The sequence below is a fragment of the Myxocyprinus asiaticus genome, chromosome 39, assembly GCF_019703515.2.
Source record: "Myxocyprinus asiaticus isolate MX2 ecotype Aquarium Trade chromosome 39, UBuf_Myxa_2, whole genome shotgun sequence".
Classification (NCBI taxonomy): Eukaryota; Metazoa; Chordata; class Actinopteri; order Cypriniformes; family Catostomidae; genus Myxocyprinus; species Myxocyprinus asiaticus.
The window spans coordinates 29,702,297-29,725,582 of NC_059382.1; the positions used below are offsets into that span (position 1 = coordinate 29,702,297).

Below are 23,286 nucleotides of genomic sequence, written 5' to 3' on the forward strand. Positions count from 1 at the left end.
ATTACACTTCCTAGCGACATCTTGCGCGCTACGCATACCTCATACACTAGGAAGTGTAATCGAGCTTGAAATAATGATAGTCCAAGAGACTGCAATGGCAAGATGTACAGTGGGGAAAAAAAGTTATTTTTGCCATGTTCTCGCCCAAAACCGCATTTCAGATGAGATGCATATTTAGCACTTACAAAGTGCTGAAAGTGAGATTAATTTCATTAAATTTGCTTCTGCAACCTGAAATATTTCTTTGGTGGTCACCAAAAAATGTTCGATGAAGGAAAAACCCTGAATGCCAAAGTGATGGGAAGCATTTTAATTATCCATCAATGTTTAAAATCTTTGCTCAAAGATGGAGAATTTTCAGTTACCACAGCCTCTGATGTAATATGTAAGTATTGTTTTCAACTTTGCATGGGTAACTTTGATCGGATCTCTAATCAACCATAGTGGAGACGCATTTGACTGCAAGATTTGAATGCAATCCAGTTAAAGAATATCCGGAAATGAATCACATGTTAATACAAGGTGTAAATGGGGCCTCTCAGAACTTCTCTTCCCTCCTTCAATGCAAGACTATGGTTTTATGGTTTTAAGTCTAGTCTTATTGCCCAGCATGCAAAAATATTACATCTGAAAGCACACCTCTCTTCAATATGCTGCACGATTTGAGCTCTTTCACGCCTGTAGCGGTGCGAAACGAGTGGCATGTCAAAGTTTGGTGTCAGAGTTTTTTAAATATCTAACCCCAAGTATAAGCAGTGATAATAGTGATGCTTACCTTAGCAAGTTCATTAAAGTTATTATTGAAATGTATTATAAATTGCCACTGTTTTTATTCAAATTAAGATGTAGATTCATTGTCAGAATTGCATAATAACTATATGTGTTTGTGTCTGCTTATGTGTATGTAGCTGGGAGGTGTTGCGTTTTCTCCTGTCCAATTTACGCTGGTGGATGGAGGAGTACAGATTTGATGGATTCAGGTTTGATGGGGTGACGTCTATGTTGTACCATCATCACGGAATCGGTACGTCCAAGTAACATTGAAAATTAAGTACTAAATGTTCTTAACGTAATTATATGAACAGCCTATTCTCACGTCACTGGTTTTTATAGTAGAATATGTAGAAAGATGTATTGTTGAGCAGCCGTTTCAAGGGCAGCACATAATGGAAACTCTCATGAATGGAAAGAATTAAGCAAGAAAAAAACCTGCCATGCAAGCTCTTTCAAGCAGGAAATTAATAACACAAGTAGTGTACAAAGGTTATTTTGCCATTTTTCACTTTTTTTCCTTTTTTAATTTTCGACCAGTGATGCTGCTAATGAATTTGGGTAGATTTTTAAAAAGTGCATTGTCTAAATCCAAAGTCTTGGTTTTAATGAAGCTTGACATTAGACCAATTAAAAAATGGCAGTGGCTATTTACACTAATGTGGTAGTAACTAGCGTTAACTTTTTGCATTTTGTCTAGCAACATACCTGTGTACTATTATAAAATTCTGTATACTAAAATGACAGATGGGGTATGTGTACTGTATATAGACAATATATGTATTGTATATATTATCATAAAGTATAGTGTATAATATATAATATAATAAAGTCAGTATAGTACATATCACATTATCACAAAATGTATTATCACAAATAAAATTTTTTTGGTATATATATATACTAGCAAAAAACAAACAACCTCTCATTTTCAACTGCTTTTATTTTCAGCAAACTTAACATATGTAAATATTAGTATGAACATAAAAAGATTCAACAACTAAGACATAAACTGAACAAGTTTCACAGACATGTGACTAACAGAAATTGAATAATGTGTCCCTGAACGGAGGGGGGGGGGGGGGTGGTCAAAATCAAAATTAACAGTCAGTATTTGGTGTGGCCACCAGCTGCATTAAGTACTGTAGTGCATCTCCTCCTCATGAACTGTACCAGATTTGCCAGTTCTTGCTGTGAGATGTTACCCCACTCTTCCGCCAAGGCACTTGCAAGTTCCCAGACATTTCTTGGGGGGATCGACCCTAGCCCTCACCCTCCAATCCAACAGGTCCCAGACGTGCTCAATGGGATTGAGATCCGGGCTCTTCGCTGGCCATGACAGAACACTGACATTCCTGTCTTGCAGGAAATCACGCACAGAACGAGCAGTATGGCTGGTGGTATTGTCATGCTGGAGGGTCATGTCAGGATGAGCCTGCAGGAAGGGTACCACATGAGGGAGAAGGATGTCTTCTCTGTAACGCACAGCGTTGAGATTGCCTGCAGTGACAACAAGCTCAGTCCGATGATGCTGTGACACACCGCCCCAGACCATGATGGACCCTCCACCTCCAAATCGATCCTGCTCCAGAGTACAGGCCTCAGTGTAATGCTCATTCCTTTGATGAAAAACGCAAGTCCGACCATCGCCCCTGGTGAGACAAAACCGCGACTCGTCAGTGAAGAGCACTTTTTGCCAGTCCTGTCTGGTCCAGCGAAGGTGGGTTTGTGCCCATAGGTGACGTTGTTTCCGGTGATGTCTGGTAAGGACCTGCCTTACAACAGGCCTACAAGCCCTCAGTCCAGCCTCTCTCAGCCTATTGCGGACAGTCTGAGCACTGATGGAGGGATTGTGCGCTCCTGGTGTAACTCGGACAGTTGCTGTTGCCGTCCTGTACCTGTCCCACAGGTGTGATATTCGGATGTACCGATCATGTGCAGGTGTTGTTACACGTGCCACTGCGAAAACAATCAACTGTCCTTGCTGTCTCCCTGTAGCGCTGTCTTAGGCGTCTCACAGTACGGACATTGCAATTTATTGTCCTGGCCACATCTGCAGTCCTCATGTCTCCATGCAGCATGCCTAAGGCACATTCACACAGATGAGCAGGAACCCTGGGCATCTTACTTTTGGTGTTTTTCAGAGTCAGTAGAAAGGTCTCTTTAGTGTCCTAAGATTTTATAGCTGTGACCTTAATTGCCTACCATCTGTAAGCTGTTAGTTTCTTAATGACCATTCCACAGGTGCATGTTCATTAATTGTTTATGGTTCATTGAACAAGCATGGAAAACATTGTTTAAACCCTTTACAATAAAGATCTGTAAAGTTATTTGGATTTTTCCAAAATTATCTTTAAAATACAGTGACCTGAAAAAGGGACGTTTCTTATTTGCTGAGTGTGTGTATATATACAGTTGTGCTCAAAAGATTGCATACTCTTGGAGAACTGGTAATACAGTATATGTACCATTTTTAAAGAAAACATGAGTGAACAGGCAAAACACATTTCTTTTATTTCTTATGGGAAATTCATATTCAACTGAAGGTTATAACAGAATGGCACAATCATAAAACAAATCATGGCAACAATGAAAAAAATGAAATGACCCGTTCAAAAGTCTGCATACCCTTAGTTCTTAATACTGTGTATTGCCCTCTTTAGCATCAATGACAGTGTGCAGTCTTTTGTAATAGTTACTGTAGTCTACTGTATGAGGCCCCAAATTCTTGCAGGTGGTATAGCTGCCCATTCGTCTTGGCAAAATGCCTCCAGGTCCTGCAAAGTCTTTGGTCGTCTTGCATGAACCGCACGTTTGAGATCTCCCCAGAGTGGCTCGATGATATTAAGGTCAGGAGACTGTGATGGCCACTCCAGAACCTTCACCTTTTTCTGCTGTAACCACTGGAGGGTCAACTTGGCCTTGTGCTTAGGGTCATTATCGAGCTGGAAAGTCCAAGAGCATCCCATGCGCAGCTTTCTTGCAGAAGAATGCAGATTGTCTGCCAGTATTTTCTGATAACATGCTGCATTCATCTTGCCATCAATTTTCACAAGATTCCCCATGCCTTTAGAGCTCACACACCCCCAAATCAGTGAGCCACCACCATGCTTCACAGTGGGGATGGTATTCTTTTCACTATAGGTCTTGTTGACCCCTCCCCAAACATAGCGCTTATGGTTGTGACCATAAAGCTCTATTTTGGCCTCGTCACTCCAAATTACAGTGTGCCAGAACCTGTGAGGCATGTCAAGGTGTTTTGCATATTGTTGGGCATATTGTAACCGGGCTTTTTTGTGGCATTGGCGCAGTAAAGGCTTCTTTCTGGCAACTCAACCACGCAGCTCATTATGTTCAAGTATCGTCATATTGTGCTCCTTGAAACAACCACACCGTCTTTTTCCAGAGCAGCCTGTATTTCTCCTGAGGTTACCTGTGGGTTTTTCTTTGTATCCCGAACAATTCTTCTGGCAGTTGTGGCTGAAATCTTTCTTGGTCCACCTGACCTTGACTTGGTATCAAGAGATCCCCGAATTTTCCACTTCTTAATAAGTGATTGAACAGTACTGACTGGCATTTTCAACACTTTGGATATATTTTTAGATCCTTTTCCATCTTTATAAAGTTCCATTACCTTGTTACGCAGGTCTTTTGACAGTTCTTTTCTGCTCTGTGTTTCTGTAACAATGCCAAACATTCAAGGGTATATTAACTTTTGATCAGGGCCATTTGGGTGATTTCTGTTATTATTATGATTTAAAAAGGAGCCAAACAACTATGTGATGATAAATGGCTTCATATGATCACTATCCTTAAATAAAAGACAGTTTGTTTTTTTTTGCATGATCAGTCCTATTTTCAAAATTTCTGCCAGGGTATGCGAACTTTTGTGCACAACTGTGTATATATATATATATATATATATATATATATATATATATAATATATTATCACAAAATAAACAATGTTGGTATACAATATAAATATACACTGTATACTGTATATATGTATATAATTTATATGCACTGATCAGCCACAACATTACAACCCCCTGCCTAATATTGTGTAGGTCCCCCTCGTGCCGCTAAAACAGTGCCAACCCGCATCTCAGAATAGCATTCTGAGATTATATTCTTCTCACCACAATTGTACCGAGCGGTTATCTGAGTTACCGTAGACTTTGTCAGTTCGAATCAGTCTGGCCATTCTCTGTTGACCTCTCATCAACAAGGTGTTTCCGTCCACAGAACTGACACTCGCTGGATTTTTTTTGTTTTTGACACCATTCGGAGTAAATTCTAGAGACTGTTTTGTGTGAAAATCCCAGGAGATCAGCAGTTACAGAAATACTCAAACCAGCCCATCTGGCTCCAACAATCATCCATGCGATTATCTAATCAGTCAATTGTGTGGCAGCAGTGCAGTGTATAAAATCAGCTGACTGTACCGTATCCACATTATTTCAATGCTATTTTACTAATAAATCAGTACATGGGAATTAAATATTGATTTGCGTTGAAATGGAACAAAATCAAGTATTTCAGAGAGATGTGTAATAATGTACTATATTATAAATATAATGCATAAATAAATATAAATAAATATATATAAATATAATTTGCATTTTGTGTAGTAACATGAACTATTACAACAGTATAATAACACTTATTAGTATGTAATATAACAGCAAACAGTCACTCAGAATTCATTGCGAGTTGTTTATGTATTTACAGTTTGTTTGTTTATATATATATATATATATATATATATATATATATATATATTGTAAATACAGTATGTTTTAGTAATTGCCAAATAATCATTATTATATAAATGTTTCTGGTTAAATACAAGTTAAGCTAAATTTGATGCATTTTTGGCATTATGTTGATTACCACAAAATAATTATTTTGACACCCTTGTTAAAGAATAAAGATAAGGTGACACATAGAATGGAAGTGAATGGGACCAGTCCATAATATTTTGTAAATACACACTTTTTTCAAAAGTATTGCCACAAGACATAAACATTGTATGTTAATATGATTTTAGTGTGATACAATCACTTAAGCTTAGCTCTGTAATGTTATGTCTAATAATGGGATTGCTGGGTTTGTTGTAATTTTGGAAATAACTTTACACAGAAAAGGTTAGTAAGTGATTTTATTGCAATAAAGTCATTTCTAACATGCATATTGCTCACATCTTGTGGCTTTACTTTTGAAACAGTGTGTATTTTAACCCCATTCACTTCCATTGTAAGTGCTGTACTGTATCCACAACTATTGCTTGTTATTAAATATAGGAAAGACAGGTTTATTTTGTATAAGTTTTTTTTTGTGTGTGTGTGTGGGGGAATCAACATTATGCCGCAAATGTTGTTGATTGAGCTTAACTTGTATTGAACCTGGAACATTCCTTTAAGTCCATAACGTAAAGCTATTGAATCTGATTTCATTTCCATGTTTCCTGATACTCAGGATCAGGATTTTCAGGGGATTATGCTGAATACTTTGGACTCCAAGTAGATGAAGACTCACTGGTCTACCTCATGCTGGCAAACCACATTGTACACACCCTCTATCAGGACTGCATCACTATTGCAGAGGCGAGTCATCTGTTGTGTTCAGAAATGCTTTCTCCATTGAACAAGGAAGCTACCATCAGTATCAAGATTTTCCTGTTGTTACTATTTTAATGCTTTGAGGCAACAGTAATTCTACATTATTATCAATGTGTCCAGCATCTGTAGCTTATACCACCATACAAAAGTATCTTTCATGGTCTATTGGTTACACCACTCAGTGTATGTGCCGGTATCATCCCAAAATTACCACAGTACCTCTTGTCATGGCTCAGTAACCTTAGTCTTGTCAAGCACGACACTGTATTCCAACTCCACAAAGACAAAATTAACCTCTGAAGTCAAAGGTACACAGTGCATTAAATTAGCACTCAGTGGCTCTGTCTCACCGTGATTAATGAGAGTACTTACTTTTTACTTACTTTGTTCTGTGTTTTGTGATTAGTGGACTGTGTCCACCAGAGATATCTAATTCTCTTTTGTGAGCTCCATTGATAGAGCCTAGGACTGTGAATAATAGAGTTTGCTTACATTGCAGGAAACAATTTAATAGCATAAAAACAGACTACACATATAACAAAGACTATAACTACAGTGAAAAGTATTTTTGGCATACTTCAAAAGAAAGGTTCATTCAGTTTTGTATATACAGCACTTTAGTCTGGTAGACAGAAGGGTAAATGAAACAATAATACATTTAAATCAAATCTAATGTCAGTGGACTTCAGGATTTTTAAACTAAATTATACACTGCTTTTTTTTTTTTTTTTTTTTTTTTTTATTAAAAGGCTTTTCCCCTTTGCCATAAGCTCTGTGCTCAGTAATATGGATCATATGATGTTTTTAGACATTTTTTTAACAGTATAATCACTCGATGTTGGCATGTTTTCAAAAAAATATATTTTTATTTTTTTTAAGGATGTGTCCGGTATGCCAGCCCTTTGCTGTCCAGTCCAGGAAGGAGGTCTCGGTTTTGACTATCGTCTGGCCATGGCCATTCCTGACAAATGGATTCAGGTGAGTGTATTTTCACTGTAACATGAACTTGAATGATAAGGGTCTATGATTTGATGCAATTTATTTTTGTCCGGATCTAAGTAATTGGGAAATATATATAAAAAAAATGCAATTTACACAAAACAATTACTTGAATACACCTCTACTATGATGAACATGTTTTCAATTTCAAGGTTCAAAGTCATTTTTATACATTTTGAGGTGCTTAAAATGTCTCTTAAAAAAAAAAAAAAAAAAAAAAACGTAGTCAAAAATGTCTAAATGGTGTAACTAGAATCTGGACAGTAAAAATGGAATAGAATTGAATAGAGTAGAATTAATTTAAATTAAATTAAATAATTGAATTGAAGTCAGTTTAGTTCAATTCTAAATTAAATAGAATTCAGTTCAATTCTAAATTGAAGTGAATTGTGAATTCAGTTAAAGTGAAGATAATTGAATTGAATCGAATTGAATTTAACTGAATTCTTACAAAAAAGAATGTGGGCATAAGTAGTTTTGCAAAAAAAATATATATATATTTTTTATTATAATTTCTTTAAAAAATAGCAGTGAAAGATTTTGTTTTTAAATATTATTAATATGTAAAAAACGTATCCACCAAGTCAACATCAGGTGGTGTAACTGACATGCAGGCAGCCTTTATGTTGTCATGTGACAAAAATATAAAACAGAGAACCCCTTTGACCCTCATATAAATATCAGATATTTTGACATTTCTATAAAAGGCACATTTTGTACTGGTCAAATGGAGTAACCAAGAAAACTTGACTAAAAATGCATAATATTTGTTAGGGGTTGGGAAAAGGAAAATCCCTGATGAAAAGTCGATTTTTTAAAATAAATGACGTTTAGATTAATGCTAATACAATGATTGATTGATAGATAAATATAGGAAGCTATAGTTGTACAGAGGTCCACACAAACAGGTGTTCTCTCTCAGAAGTTTTACGTTTAGTCCTTTAATGTACTGCTGCCACAGCCATCAAAGCACCACTTGTTTACTGTTGGACATCAAATCCTCTGCTGTGACCCATTTTATTTGATGGTTATACCACTTGGCATTTTTAAAGTAACAAATATTTTTTGTTGTAGTAAATGCTATAAAAGTTTTCAAAAATGTATCAAACCTATATGGACACAGATATTACATTTCTACAACCTCAGTACATACTGCATGTTTTAAATACTATGTTTTTATACCCATACATATATCTCACATTTTGACTGTGTGTTTTGTCTTCGCCAAACGCTATGCATAATTTAATGTTTAATGTAATGACCCTCTGGACTGTTAAACTTTTGTCTCACCAAGTTATGTGACAAAACAACATGGGGCCGATCTCAGCAGACTTTGTGTTGAAACGGCACACTGTTAAACACAGTGACCACTAACGTGGACTATAGGGCTTTTTTTCCCATAGAAATCCTGTATTCATTGTGCATTATCACATTGCGAATCAATGGGTTCATCCAAAAGCTGAAAAATGTTGCTTTCAGTGGCTTTAATATGGAGTTAGGATGAAAATAATGTGCATTTCGAACTGTTCTGAGACCAGTGCAGACAGACAGCACACTGGAGTTTAAGTCATTACTAAATAGGGAGCAAGAGAGCATCTGATAGATTTCCTATTGAGGCAAGTGCATTTACTCCTAAAACAAAAGTTCACTTTCAGATTGCAGATGATGTTTGGAGCACTCGACAGGGGACAATGAATTTACAATGTATCATTTTATTTTAATGTGGTTGGCAATCATGCCACGGACCAAATCACTGAGAACACATTTTTTTCCCTATTCTGATGGTTGATGTGAAGCTCTTGACCCATATCTGGATGATTTATGCACAGCACTGCTGCCACACGATTGGCTGATTAGATAATCGCATGGATGATTGTTGGTGCCAGATGGGCTGGTTTGAGTATTTCTGTAACTGTTGATCTCCTGGGATTTTCACACACAACAGTCCTAGAATTTACTCCGAGTGGTGCCAAAAACCAAAAACATCCAGTGAATGGCAGTTCTGCGGATGGAAACAGCTTGTTGATGAGAGAGGTCAACAGAGAATGGCCAGACTGGTTCGAATTGACAAAGAATACAGTAACACAGATAACCACTCTGTACAATTATGGTGAGAAGAATATAATCTCAGAATGCTATTCTGAGATGCGAGATGCTGTTTTGGTGGCACGATGGGGACCTACACTATAGTAGGCAGGTGTTTTTTTTTTTTGGGGGGGGGGGGGGATTTTCTCCCAAATTTGGCATGCCCAATTCCCAATGCGCTCTAGGTCCTCGTGGTGGCATAGTACCGCGTCTGAGATGTCAATCCGTGCAGCTTGTTGAGCGTGTTACCGTGGAGACCTAGCACGTGTGGAGGCTCACGCTATTCTCTGCGGCATCCATGCACAACTCACCACGCGCAACTCATCACGTGCTCCACCGAGAGCGAAAACCACATTATAGCGACCACGAGGAGGTTAACCCAATGTGACTCTACCCATCTTAGCAACCGGGCCAATTGGTTGCTTAGGAAGCCTGACTGGAGTCACTCAGCACACCCTGGATTCGAACTTGTGACTCCAGGTGTGGTAGTCAGTGTCTTTACTTGCTGAGCTACCCAGGCCCCCCCCCAGGCAGGTGGTTTTAATGTTGTGGCTTATCAGTGTGTGTGTGTGTGTGTGTGTGTGTGTGTGTGTGTGTGTGTGTTTTTAATATATATATATATATATATATATATTTTTTTTACGTTTTGCAAGAATAAAATATATGTATATGGTTGACATTAAACTCACCACATTCTCTCCAACAAGCAGACTGGTTATACTAAGATGATATTTCTGGTGTAATAAAATATCTCATTTTTGTTTTCCAAGCATGTTCCTACCAAAATGGAGATAGTGTGGTTATATGTCCTTTGAAACTCTGATCCCATTCCCAGTCTGCTATTTTTGTTTCTAATTCTATTTCCCAATTTTATTTAATATTATTCAATTTCCTAACACATTTTCTTGAAATATTTTATAAACTTGTCCAATTACATAGTTAGTTTTGTTGACTTTATAACGGTATATACTGTACTTCAAAAGGGGATGAATGTCATCTAATTTATTTATTTATTTATTTATTTGAAAAGATTATTTTTAATGCAATATTATAATTTTTTTATTATTCAAAATAATGGATATATCGTGTAAAAACTTTTAATATTTCATTTTACTAAACCACCACCTTAAAACATCTTTGAATGTTTCAGTTGCAATCAAAATTATTCAGCCTCCCTGACCTGAATACATTCTGGTGATGTGAATTAAAACACATCAACTAAAACCTCAGTAAACAGTCAAAGTAAGTTTTTAATACATGTTTGAGTGATTTTGAGGACAAAGAGTTCAGTTTACCCAAATTTTAAAATAAAAAAATAACTAATTCTCTCCACAAATGTCATGTCAAAAATATTCAACCCCCAAAGTCAATCATTTGTGGAGCATCCTTTATCCTTAATAACAGCAAATAAATGTTTCAGGTAAGTGTTCTCAGGCTTCGGACACCTCTCTATTAGAATTTTTACACATTTCTCATGAGCAAAAGCTTCCAGCTCATGGACATTCTTTGGTTTCTGTGCTGCCACTGCTTCCTTGAAATCCCACCAAAGGTTTGCAATTTTAATGATGGACTGAAAGGGCCATTTAAGGACATTCCACGACCTATCCCTGAACCAGATTTTGGACAACTTGGATGTATCATTGGTGTTATTGTCTTACTGGAAAGTCCAGTGATCACAGAGCTTCAATTTACACACTGAAGGCATCACATTTTTCATGCCAAAATGGTCTGATACCTGAAAGAATCCATGGTGTCAGTCACATAGTCAGGATAGCTGTTTCCTGCAGCCGCAAAACACCCCCATAACAGGACTGACCCACCTTCATGCTTGACTGTGGGGATGGTGTCTTTCTTGTCATCACCTTGTCATCTTACTCCAGATGTACTGCTGACCCATGGGTCTAAAACACATTTTCAGTTTAGTGTCATACATCTATAAAACCTTCTTCCAGTCTTTCCTAATTACTTCTTGAATATTCAAGTCAACATTTTCCTTGGTGAAGTTTTACTTTCTTCCACACCCCAAGAAGGTTGCTGTTGTACCATATTTAAAAAATGTATGAATGGTGCTGCCAACTTTGTCTGTTGGAAATTGAAGTGCCTTGGAAATGTACTTTTAGCCATGACCTTTCTTGTGTAATGAAATAATCTCCTCTATTAGCTTTTTTTAATTGCATTTTTTGCATAGAAATACATTTTTGCTTACAATGCTTAAAACTTGAATAAGTGCCATTGCAGATTGATGACATAATTTGGTTTTAAACAATTACTTGTGTAGCCTTACATATTTAAGAAACAGCTACATGCAATAAGGGTTGAATAATTATGACATGGCTGTATTTTTAAAAAATCCTGCTATTTAGAAATATTAGGTTATATATTCACACTATGACTTTGAATGTGTCACTCAACTGATATAGATGTAAAGTTTAAAAATTCTGGGTCATCAGAAAAAGGGGGGGGGGGGGGGTGAATAATTTCAATTGCAACTGTATCACAGAATCCCAAGAATGACCCTTATACTATATGGGGCAAAATTATAAAGACAACATACAAAATTTAATAACTGGCTTTTAAAGGACCACCTAGCACCCCCTTGAAGCCCCCTAGCGGTCCCCGGATCCTAGATTGAAGTATGAAACAGAACATGAATAACTATTAGCTCAACTACATGCATTGCATTGCCTTTCATCAGCACATCACAGAATGTCAACCCCACACCAAACTACAGTCATACTGTAAGTGCAGCTGACAACTTTGCTCACATTTCAACATATTCCCTGAGGATGGTGGCAGTTTGTTTGAGTCATATAGTGTCTCATTCATCACATACTCATCCTGCTTGTAATTCAGAAGTGGAATGTGTTTCTTTCTCTTTATCAGGGGAATTAGATTTGAAGATGGAATATGTGGAACCTGCTCCAAATATGTCTGTACAAACTAGACTGACAACCATCAGATCAGATAAATTGGACATGTCTGTATTTTCTTAGGCAGATTTATGTGAAAGGGATAGTTCACCCAAAAATGAAATTTCTGTTATCATTTACTCACCCTCATGTTGTTTCAAACCAGTATGATTTTCTTCCGTGGAATAACAGAGAAGTTAAGCAGAATGTCTGAGCTGCTCTCTTGCATATGAAAATGGATTGAGACCAGAGACATTCATGTTCCAAATAGCACAAAATAGCACCATTTAAGCAGCATAAACGTAGTCCATATGCCTTATGTGCTATATTCACCCTGAACCGCACTGTAAAAAAAAAAAAAAAAAAAAAACATTTCACTAGATGATTTTATTTTTTTAGGTGTCTTTGTGCCTTCCTGAGCCTGTCCTACACCTTTTTTTTTCTCTTTCTCTCTCTTAAAAATATATATTTTATATTTTGTTCCTCAATTTTTTTTTCTTCAAATTTCTTTCAATTTTTTTTTTTTAAATGTATTTATTTTTTCCTCTCAATTTGTTTTTTCTCTGTAAATTTTTTGTTTGTTCTCCTCAAGAGGCAACACATGAACACGTTTTTGCTTGCTAGCTAACAATTAGCATGCAGTACCAGTTTCGGCCACCAGGTGCCACTATCAGTAAGCATGAAATCTTATGCTTACAAGGTGACAGATGACAGCTGTGGTACTTGATCTGTTTATTTTTATTGTTGTAAAATACATCAGGAAAGTAAAGTCATGCAGACTTATTTATGTTGGAACTTCATCACAATGACGCACTGTCGCTCCCGGACATGAGAAGTTCTTTAGAGCAGTAGTTCTAGTGGTTCAACTGGTTTTGCTTTGGGACCCAGATTTCACACTGGACATCAAGTCAAAACTGAATTTAATGGATCCTGGATAGGTCACATTTTCTTTTAACTTGCATAGTTTTGTTCATGGTTTTCAAGTATAAATGCATGTATCAAGTGACATTATTTTTGTTGTTGACGTAAAAAATAAATGTTCGCTCCGCCCTATTTAAATTTATGAGCATATTTATTTATATGAGCCCATTATATTTATTTTCCAGTTTATATCCTTTTGTTAAACATTCTGTCAATGTATGCAGTCAGAGACGTCTACCTAGTGCATGTACGTGGGCCAACAAATTAAAAAAAGCACAATATCAATAGCAGCATCGATATTCCTGGTGGTTAATGTCATCAAACAACCAGAAAGAACTCCCGTTGTCACACTTTACAATTAATGCCATATGAAACATAGTAACCTGAGATATATTCATTTAATTGGGGGATCTCATGTATTAGTAGACTCTCAAAACTTATATTTATTTCCTTGATTAAGATTTGCAAAACATTCCTGATGTATTATACAGCAATACATATAAACAGATCAAGTACTACAGCTGTCATCCTTCACCTTGTCAGCATGCGATTTCATGCTTACTGATAGTAGGGAAAAGAAATTGAGAGAAAAAAATATATAAAAAAAGAATTGAGAGAAAATTCTTTTTTTTTAGAGAGAGAGAGCGAGAGAGAAATGTTTTTGAAAGAATTTTTGTTATTTTAAAGGAAAAAAATGGAGAGAAAATTATATATATACATAATATTTTTTATTTATTTTTTTTTTTTTTTTGGGAGAGAGAACGCATTTTTTGACAACGTACTTTTTTTTTTTTTAGGAAAATAATGAGAGAGAAAAAAATTTGGAGAGATAAAAAAAATAAATTGTAGGACCTAGGCTCAGGAAGGCACAAAGTCACCTAAAAAAATTTTTCACCTAGTGAAATTTTTTGTTCACTATGCGGTTCATGGCTTCCATAATATTCCAAGTCTTCTGAATGATACTCTTTATTCAATGAAAATCTTGCTTGATGGCCATGGTCACTTTTCACTTTGTATGGAAAATAGCAGCTTGGACATTCTGCTTTAAAAATCTATTTTTGTGTTCCGCAGAAGAAAAGAAAAAAGTCGCAGTTTTGGAATGATATGCAGGTGAGAAACTTATGACCGAATTTTCTTTTTTGGTTGAACTACACCTTTACTCTTGTGTAGTCTTGGAAGCAAGGTAGCGTTTTATACTTTTTATTTTTTTTATTATTCATTTGTGTACATAATTAAAAGAAGAATTATAGGCATTTCTTCAATAATTTTTCCTAATTAGTGTTTCTTCTGTGAGGTGATCTAAAGCATTCATTTGTTCTACCCTCTTATGTGAGCATGAATATTAATGAAGTTCTTCTCATTATGGAGATAAACTGAGATGATTATTTTCTGTTCTTGGCAGTAGCATAAAGTGAAAGTCTTGATCAGGCAATAGTAGTTTCCAACTATAAGATTGATAAGAATCTTGACAGTTTATTATAGCTACAGTATATCTTCTATCACTTAACGTCTGACCCGCTAATTGGGTTTAGCCTAAAAAATAGGATGTTTTTGTAGATCTAGATTTTCTGAAGTTAATTATATTTAGTAAGCTAAAGTAATTCGATTTAGTTCATTTGCTTCTTCGTTCTAAACATAAGTCGTTTTCCTGTTTAAAGAAAAAAAAAAAAGACCTAAGCAAAATCATGTAAAATTTTACATTTGAATTTTTCTTATCCAATCGGCAAATAGTTTTTTCTTGTTTTAAGCATCAATCCAACACAATTTAATTAGTAAAAAATTATTTTGCCAGTGTGGCAGGAAAAAAAAAAATAATTGAAGAAATATTGGCTGAAAACAAGCATTAAAATCTTGCACAATGTAACTTCAAAAGTAAATTCTGTTTTGTTTTAAGGACATATAGATATTATTTTAGTAGAGCACAAAAATACTGATGGATGAATAAAAAAAAAAAATATATATATATATATATATATATATATATATATATATATTTTTTTTTTTTTTTTTTTTAATCATGTATATATTTTTTCTGCACTGCATCTTTCATGTCTAATAGATTTTTTATTATTACCCATAGCCTGGAGTATTGTATGAATTAATTATTTCTTGGTGCTTAAAGGTGCTGTAAGTGATTTGAACTGTTCTGGAACTTCCACCAGACTAACCATTGAATTAGCCACGCTCCCCGTCTTTCCAAAATCCTGAACTACAAACACATGCACGCACACACAGACCATTGTATTGGCGAAAATGGAGGGCGATGGGTCCCGCTAAGTGTTTTCCAGGAGCAGGACACCATACTGGCACTTATAAGATCATATATGGGCTGCCCTGTGAACGCACACAATGATTGACAGACAGAAAGTCTTCTGATTGGCTAAACAAACGATCTGACCTCGGCCTTTGGACATCTTATTGCTGCTGTTTACCGAACCTTGGGCTGTTACAGAGAGAGGTGTGATATTTCATTGTACCTGTTTCAGTGATATCTGACAGGTATAAGGACGGTTTTTGCATGTCTTTTCATAAAAATAAATAAATAAAAATATCACTTACTGCTTAGTCATTACTTTCAGAGAATGAAATTTAAATAGCTTATTTAGATCAATAATCTTGTTTGGAGTGATATCAAAATTATTATAATTTTTTTATTATTATTATTTTATTTTATTTTTATTTTTTTTGGACACAAGGTGTGAGATTCTGTGTGTATCTGAAAACATGTTTCTTCATTCATCTCCACTGAAATAGAGTAAACGGGCGTCTCCTCTGTGTCACAGCATGTCATTAGCACTGTGTATATGAGCCTGCAACAACCAAAAGCATCTGCTGTTATGCGAACACTTAAAGTGAATCCAGAGTGCTTTGCATTCACTCAAAATCCTCGCTTATATTTTTGCAAGAATATAGTGCGAACCTTCGCAGATGGTGCACACGTGAGAGCACTTTAGAAGCGTTGATCTTTACACGCTGTTCAGAAGCTGCTCTGAGTGTGGTTCATGGTAAGGGTTTCATAATCATGACAGGCCTACGTGTGAGGAATTAAGTGATAACTTATTCGCCTGAACATTTAAAAAAAAATCTTGTTTCAATAACAAGACCCGCTTAATTCGGGACATTCGTACAACTGTGTCAGTTTCATTAGAAACATACACAAGATCATATTGAGCGATCAACTGATTGTTTGAATAGTGCAGTGTTATTAAAAAACCTAAAATGCATTCATTTTAATCACAGTAAACAAATGTCCATGTTTTCTATTTGTCCTTGTAAAGTCATAAAGACTTTGGCCATATAGTACAAGTGATTTAGACTTTTTAAATTCAGAGTTGGTCTTTGTACACCTGCCCTCTGCAAGCATGTATGTGTATAAAGAAGTATTCTAGTATTTAGTGCACTTCAGGGTAACCATGCTCTGCTATGTCAGAGGATTTCCAGAGTGTGTTTTTACACTTACGTACATAGTTGAGATGACCTGTGATGAGGATGGTTCACTAAATCGTCCAACAACCACAGCAGTTGTTTCTAAATGCAGTTATGCACGCACAATATTCTTATCCCATTTTGAAATTGAATAATTTCTTTGGAACATGTCCGGAGGACCTTGTATTTGGTATTTATTAACTTCTCCATCCATGTTCTGCTCTGTCTAGGCTGTCCTATACAGTAAAGGCAAAAAGCCCCTTGAATAAAACAAGAAAGTGTGTGTGTGTGTGTGTGTGTGTGTGTGTGCCCTGTGCACTGCTGGGGTGACTGTTGGTGCTATGCGCAGTCTCCGTGGAGAATCAGCATGCATTGCTAAACAAGGCTACCCATAATACAAGGCTTTTTACAGGACTAGCAGCACCGGTCCGTATGCTTCTCTCTGCCCTTAAGACCCCTGTATGGCTCTGCTCCGGTGGGTTGATTCAGCACGATGCTCTTCATGCACAAGAGGTGTCCACTTCACTGACTCTGGATCAGTCTTTATAATGGCAGAAAGTCTGCTGCCTGCTGCTTTTTTTAACATTTGCTTTTTTCATGCAACGTTGCCCAGCATGCAGTATTTATTTGGGGCTTTTCATCTGACACCACTATCGATTTAGTTTTGCATTGGAGTACCTATGAGACTGCACTCGGAGGGCTCTCTGGGTTTGTGTCGAGAAAGAAAGAGTGCACGCAGATGTGCACAAAAGAGTAGAGCGATTTGTGTGTGTGTAATTTTTACAGTATCTATGTACAGTATGTTACACAATATTTTTCAGAAAAGTTTCCCCTTCTGAAAGTCAAAAATCCAAACAAATCATTTAGATGTACCCAGTAAGCTTGCAAAAAACATGTATGGGTAATAATATTTTAACCAATTATAAAAAATAAAAATAAATCTGACTACATAGGTAAATCTGAATATAGTTATAATAAATCGGAATTTTTAATTGTAAATCTAAAAATAGTTAAATCTTCAATATATAAATCTAACTGAATGCATAATTATGAATCTGAATATAAATATAAATTTGGATATATAAAGTGCTGTGAAAGTGTTTGCCCCCATCCTGATTTCTTCTGTTTTTGTGTATATCTCATACTAAATTGTTAAAAAAATTCAAACAAAATTTTACATTAAACAAAGACAATCTGAGTTAACGCAAAATACAGTTTTTAAATGATAATGTTATTTATTGAAGCAAAAAAGTTATACAGTACTAACTGGGCCTTTGTGAAAAAGTATTTGCACCCAGTTACTAAATCCCCAAATCTATGAAACAGCATTCATAATGGGATTCAGATGGACTAGACACACCCAGGCCTGATTACTGTCAGCCCTATTCAATCAAATCAACACCTAAATAGAACTTTTTATGCAGCATGACATTGGCTAAAAGGTCTCAGCCAGTAGCACACTATGCCAAGGTCGAAAGCAATTCCAGAAATTGAGGAAAAAGGTGATTGAAATACATCAGTCTGGGAAGGGTTACAAAGCTATTTCAAAGGCTCTGGAACTCCAAAGAACCACAATGAGAGCCATTATCTACAAATGGAGAACACTTGGCACAGTAATGAACCTTCCCAGAAGTGGCCGATCTTCCAAAATTCCTCCAAGAGCACAGCGACGACTCATCCAGGAAGTCACAAAAAAGCCAAGGATATATATATATAAGTAGCTAAATTTATAATATTATATGTCTTTTAGGACCATTAAGATTTTTGTATTGTGAATTTTTTTTTTTACTTTTGTGCTCAAAAGTTTTATACCCTGGCAGAAATTGTGAAAATTTGGCACTGATTTTGAAAATAGGACTGATCATGCAAAAAAACTGTCTTTTATTTAAGCATAGTGATAATATGAAGCCAGTTATAATCACATAGTTGTTTGGCTCCTTTTAAAATCATAATGATAACAGAAATCACCCAAATGGCCCTGATCAAAAGTTTACATACCTTTGAATGTTTGGCCTTGTTACAGACACACAAGGTGACACATAAAGGTTTAAATGGCAATTAATGGTTAATTTCCCACACCTGTGGCTTTTTAAATTGCAATTAGTGTCTGTGTATAAATAGTCAATGAGTTTGTTAGCTCTCACGTGGATGCACTGAGCAGCCTAGATACTGAGCCATGGGGAGCAGAAAAGAACAGTCAAAAGACCTGCATAACAAGTTAATGGAACTTTATATAGATGGAAAAGGATATAAAAAGATATCCAAAGCCTTGAAAATCAGTCAGTACTGTTCAATCACTTATTAAGAAGTGGAAAATTCGGGGATCTCTTGATACCAAGCCAAAGTCAGGAAGACCAAGAAAGATTTCAGCCGCAACTGCCAGAAGAATTGTTCGGGATACAAAGAAAAACCCACAGGTAAAATCAGGAGAAATACAGGCTGCTCTGGAAAAAGATGGCGTGGTTGTTTCAAGGAGCATAATACGACGATACTTGAACAAAAATGAGCTGCATGGTCGAGCTGCCAGAAAGAAGCCTTTACTACACCAATGCCACAAAAAAGCCTGGTTACGATATGCCCGACAACACCTTGACATGCCTCACAGCTTCTGGCACACTGTAATTTGGAAGTAACGAGACCAAAATAGAGCTTTATGGTCACAACCATAAGCGCAATGTTTGGTGAGGGGTCAACAAGGCCTATAGAGAAAAGAATGCCATATCCACTGTGAAGCATGGTGGTGGCTCACTGATGTTATGGGGGTGTGTGAGCTCTAAAGGCATGGGGAATCTTGTGAAAATTGATGGCAAGATGAATGCAGCGTGTTATCAGAAAATACTGGCAGACAATTTGCATTCTTCTGCAAGAAAGCTGCGCATGGGATGCTCTTGGACTTTCCAGCATGACAATGACCCTAAGCACAAGGCCAAGTTGACCCTCCAGTGGTTACAGCAGAAAAAGGTGAATGTTCTGGAGTGGCAGTCTCCTGACCTTAATATCATCGAGCCACTCTGGGGAGATCTCAAACGTGCGGTTCATGCAAGACGACCAAAGACTTTTCATGACCTGGAGGCATTTTGCCAAGACGAATGGGCAGCTATACCACCTGCAAGAATTTGGGGCCTCATAGCCAACTATTACAAAAGACTGCACGCTGTCATTGATGCTAAAGGGGGCAATACACAGTATTAAGAACTAAGGGTATGCAGACTTTAGAACAGGGGTCATTTCATTTTTTTCTTTGTTGCCATGTTTTGTTTTATGATTGTGCCATTCTGTTATAACCTACAGTTGAATATGAATCCCATAAGAAATAAAAGAAATGTGTTTTGCCTGCTCACTCATGTTTTCTTTAAAAATGGTACATATATTACCAATTCTCCAAGGGTATGCAAACTTTTGAGCACAACTGTATATAGTAAATACATACTGCAATTTAGAACCTTTAAGATTTTTTGCATTGTGACATTTCAGGTATATTTTTAGTGCAAGATCAGTCAGTGTTTTTGGTTGACCTACCGTGCAATTTGATCATGCTCAAACAAGCTTGTAAATATAGTTGGTTATGGAATATATATATATATATATATAAAGAAAGTTCCCTTTTTCAGGACACTATATTTTAAAGATAATTTTGTAAAAATCCAAGTAACTTTACAGATCTTTATTGTAAAGGGTTTAAACAATGTTTTCCATTCCTGTTCAATGAACTATAAACAATTAATGAACTTGCACCTGTAGAATGGTTGTTAAGACACTAACAGCTTACAGACAGTAGGAAATTAAGGTCACAGTTATAGAAACTTAGGACACTAAAGAGACCTTTCTACTGACTCTGAAAAACACCAAAATTAAGATGACTAGGGTACCTGCTCGTCTGTGTGAACGTGCCTTAGGCATGCTGCATGGAGTCATGAGGACTGCAGATGTGGCCAGGGCAATAAATTTTAATGTCCGTACTGTGAGACACCTAAGACAGCACTACAGGGAGACAGGAAGGACAGCTGATCGTCCTCGCAGTCAAAATCAAATCAAATCAAATCACTTTATTGTCACACAGCCATATACACAAGTGCAATGGTGTGTGAAATTCTTGGGTGCAGTTCTGATCAACATAGCAGTCGTGACAGTGATGAGACATATACCAATTTACAATAGCATCAAATTAACACAACACAATTTAAACATCTGTTATACACATAATTACACTCAACAATATACAAATAATAACATACACTGTACAGTATACAATACGGTGTTTTTTTTTGTTTGTTTTTTTTTACTATATAGATACACATTATTCAATAAAAATTAAAAATAAAAATATATAAAAAAGTATATATATATATATATATATATATATATATATATATATATATAGAATGTACAATATTGTACTGTATTGACATTCAGGCTGCCGGTTGATAGTCAGTTGTTAAGAGAGAACATAATATAATAATAATTATATAATTTATGACAGTCTGTTGTGAGATATAAGAGTAAGGGTAATAAAGTGCAGTGCTGATGTATTTTGATCATGGGAGATCAAGAGTTCAGAAGTCTGATTGCTTGGGGGAAGAAGCTATCATGGAGTCGGCTGGTGCGGGTCCTGATGCTGCGATACCGCCTGCCTGATGGCAGCAGTGAGAACAGCCCATGGCTCGGGTGGCTGGAGTCTCTGATGATCCTCCGAGCTTTTTCACACACCGCCTTGTATATATTTCCTGGAGGGAGGGAAGCTCACCTCCGATGATGTGTCTGGCAGTTCGCACCACCCTTTGCAGTGCTTTGTGGTTGTGGGCGGTGCTATTGCCGTACCAGGCGGAGATACAGCCAGTCAGGATGCTCTCCACAGTGCAGGTGTAGAACCGTGTGAGGATGTGGCGGTTCATTCCAAACTTCCTCAGCTGTCTCAGGAAGAAGAGGCGCTGATGAGCCTTCTTCACAACGACTTCAGTGTGGACGGACCATATGAGTTCCTCAGTGATGTGGACACCCAGGAACTTGAAGCTGCTGACTCTCTCCACTGGTGTTCCATTGATGGTGATGGGACTGTGTTCTCTATCTCTTCTCCTGAAGTCCACCACAAGCTCCTTTGTCTTACTGACGTTGAGGGAGAGGCTGTGCTCCTGACACCAGTGTGTCAGAGTGTGCACCTCCTCTCTGTAGGCTGTTTCATCATTGTCAGTGATCAGACCTACCACCGTCGTGTCATCAGCAAACTTAATGATGGCATTGGAGCTATGTGTTGCCACACAGTCATGTGTGTACAAGGAATACAGTAGTGGGCTGAGAACACAGCCCTGCGGGGCTCCAGTGTTGAGGGTTAGTGATGAGGAGATGTTGCTGCCTATTCTAACCACCTGGCGTCTGCTTGACAGGAAGTCCAGGATCCAGCTGCACATTGAGCTGTTTAAGCCCAGAGCCCGGAGTTTCTCATCTAGCTCGGAGGGCACTATGGTGTTGAATGCTGAGCTGTAGTCTACAAACAGCATTCTCACATAAGTGTTCTTTTTTTCCAGGTGGGAGAGAGCAGTGTGTATTGTAGATGCAATGGCATCATCAGTGGAGCGGTTGTTGCGGTAAGCAAACTGCAGCGGGTCAAGATTGAGTGGCAATACAGAGCAGATGTAATCTCTGATTAGTCTCAAAACATTTGCTGATGATGGGGGTCAGAGCAACAGGACGCCAGTCATTTAAACAAGTTATTTTTGATTGTTTTGGTACAGGCACAATGGTGGATGTTTTAAAGCATGTGGGGACTACAGACAAAGAGAGGGAAAGGTTGAAAATGTCCGTAAAAACACCAGCCAGCTGGTTCGCGCACGCTCTGATGACACGGCCCGGAATGCCTTCTGGACCCGCGGCTTTGTGGATATTCACCCGTCGGAAGGATCGTGTTACATCTGCTACAGAGACGGAGAGTGAACTAACCTCTGTAGCTTCAGCCGCGAGAGCTCTCTCCGCGAGGGCGGTGTTATTTCCCTCGAAACGAGCATAAAAAGTATTTAGCTCATCCGGTAGAGAGGCAGCAGTGTTCATGGCGGAGTTTTTATTCCCTTTAAAGTCCGTGATGATGTTAATTCCCTGCCACATGCTTCTAGAGTTGGTGGTGTTAAACTGTTCTTCAATCTTGCTCCTGTACTGGCGTTTTGCTGTTTTGATAGTTTTTCGGAGGGCATAACTGGCTTGTTTATGCTCCTTCGCGTTCCCGGAATTAAAGGCGGAGGTCCGCACATTAAGTGCTGTGCGAACATCGCTATTGATCCATGGCTTCTGATTCGGATAGATTCGTACAGTTCTGGTCGGAATCACTTCCTCTACGCACGTTCTGATGAAACACATTACACTATCAGCGTAGAGCTCGATGTCGTCATCAGAGGCGGACCGGAACATCTCCCAGTCCGTGTGATCAAAACAGTCTTGTAGCATAGAGTCTGATTGGTCCGACCAGCACTGGATCGTTCTGAGGGTGGGTGCTTCCTGTTTCAATTTCTGTCTGTAAGCGGGCAGAAGCAGTGGCAGACCATGTGTAACAACACCTGCACAGGA

At 37.3% G+C, this 23,286-nt stretch overlaps 1 protein-coding gene across 3 annotated transcripts in view; it reads left to right on the forward strand.

Moving 5' to 3' along the window:
* The window catches only part of LOC127430022 (1,4-alpha-glucan-branching enzyme-like), a 218,258-nt gene that overhangs the window by 93,189 nt on the left and 101,783 nt on the right, over nucleotides 1-23,286 (forward strand). For all 3 annotated transcript variants that reach the window (XM_051679430.1, XM_051679428.1, XM_051679427.1), the window contains 3 exons: nucleotides 909-1,024; nucleotides 6,252-6,379; nucleotides 7,274-7,372. In XM_051679430.1, the coding sequence (XP_051535390.1) occupies nucleotides 909-1,024; nucleotides 6,252-6,379; nucleotides 7,274-7,372 (343 nt within the window). The remainder of the gene's footprint in view (nucleotides 1-908; nucleotides 1,025-6,251; nucleotides 6,380-7,273; nucleotides 7,373-23,286) is intronic.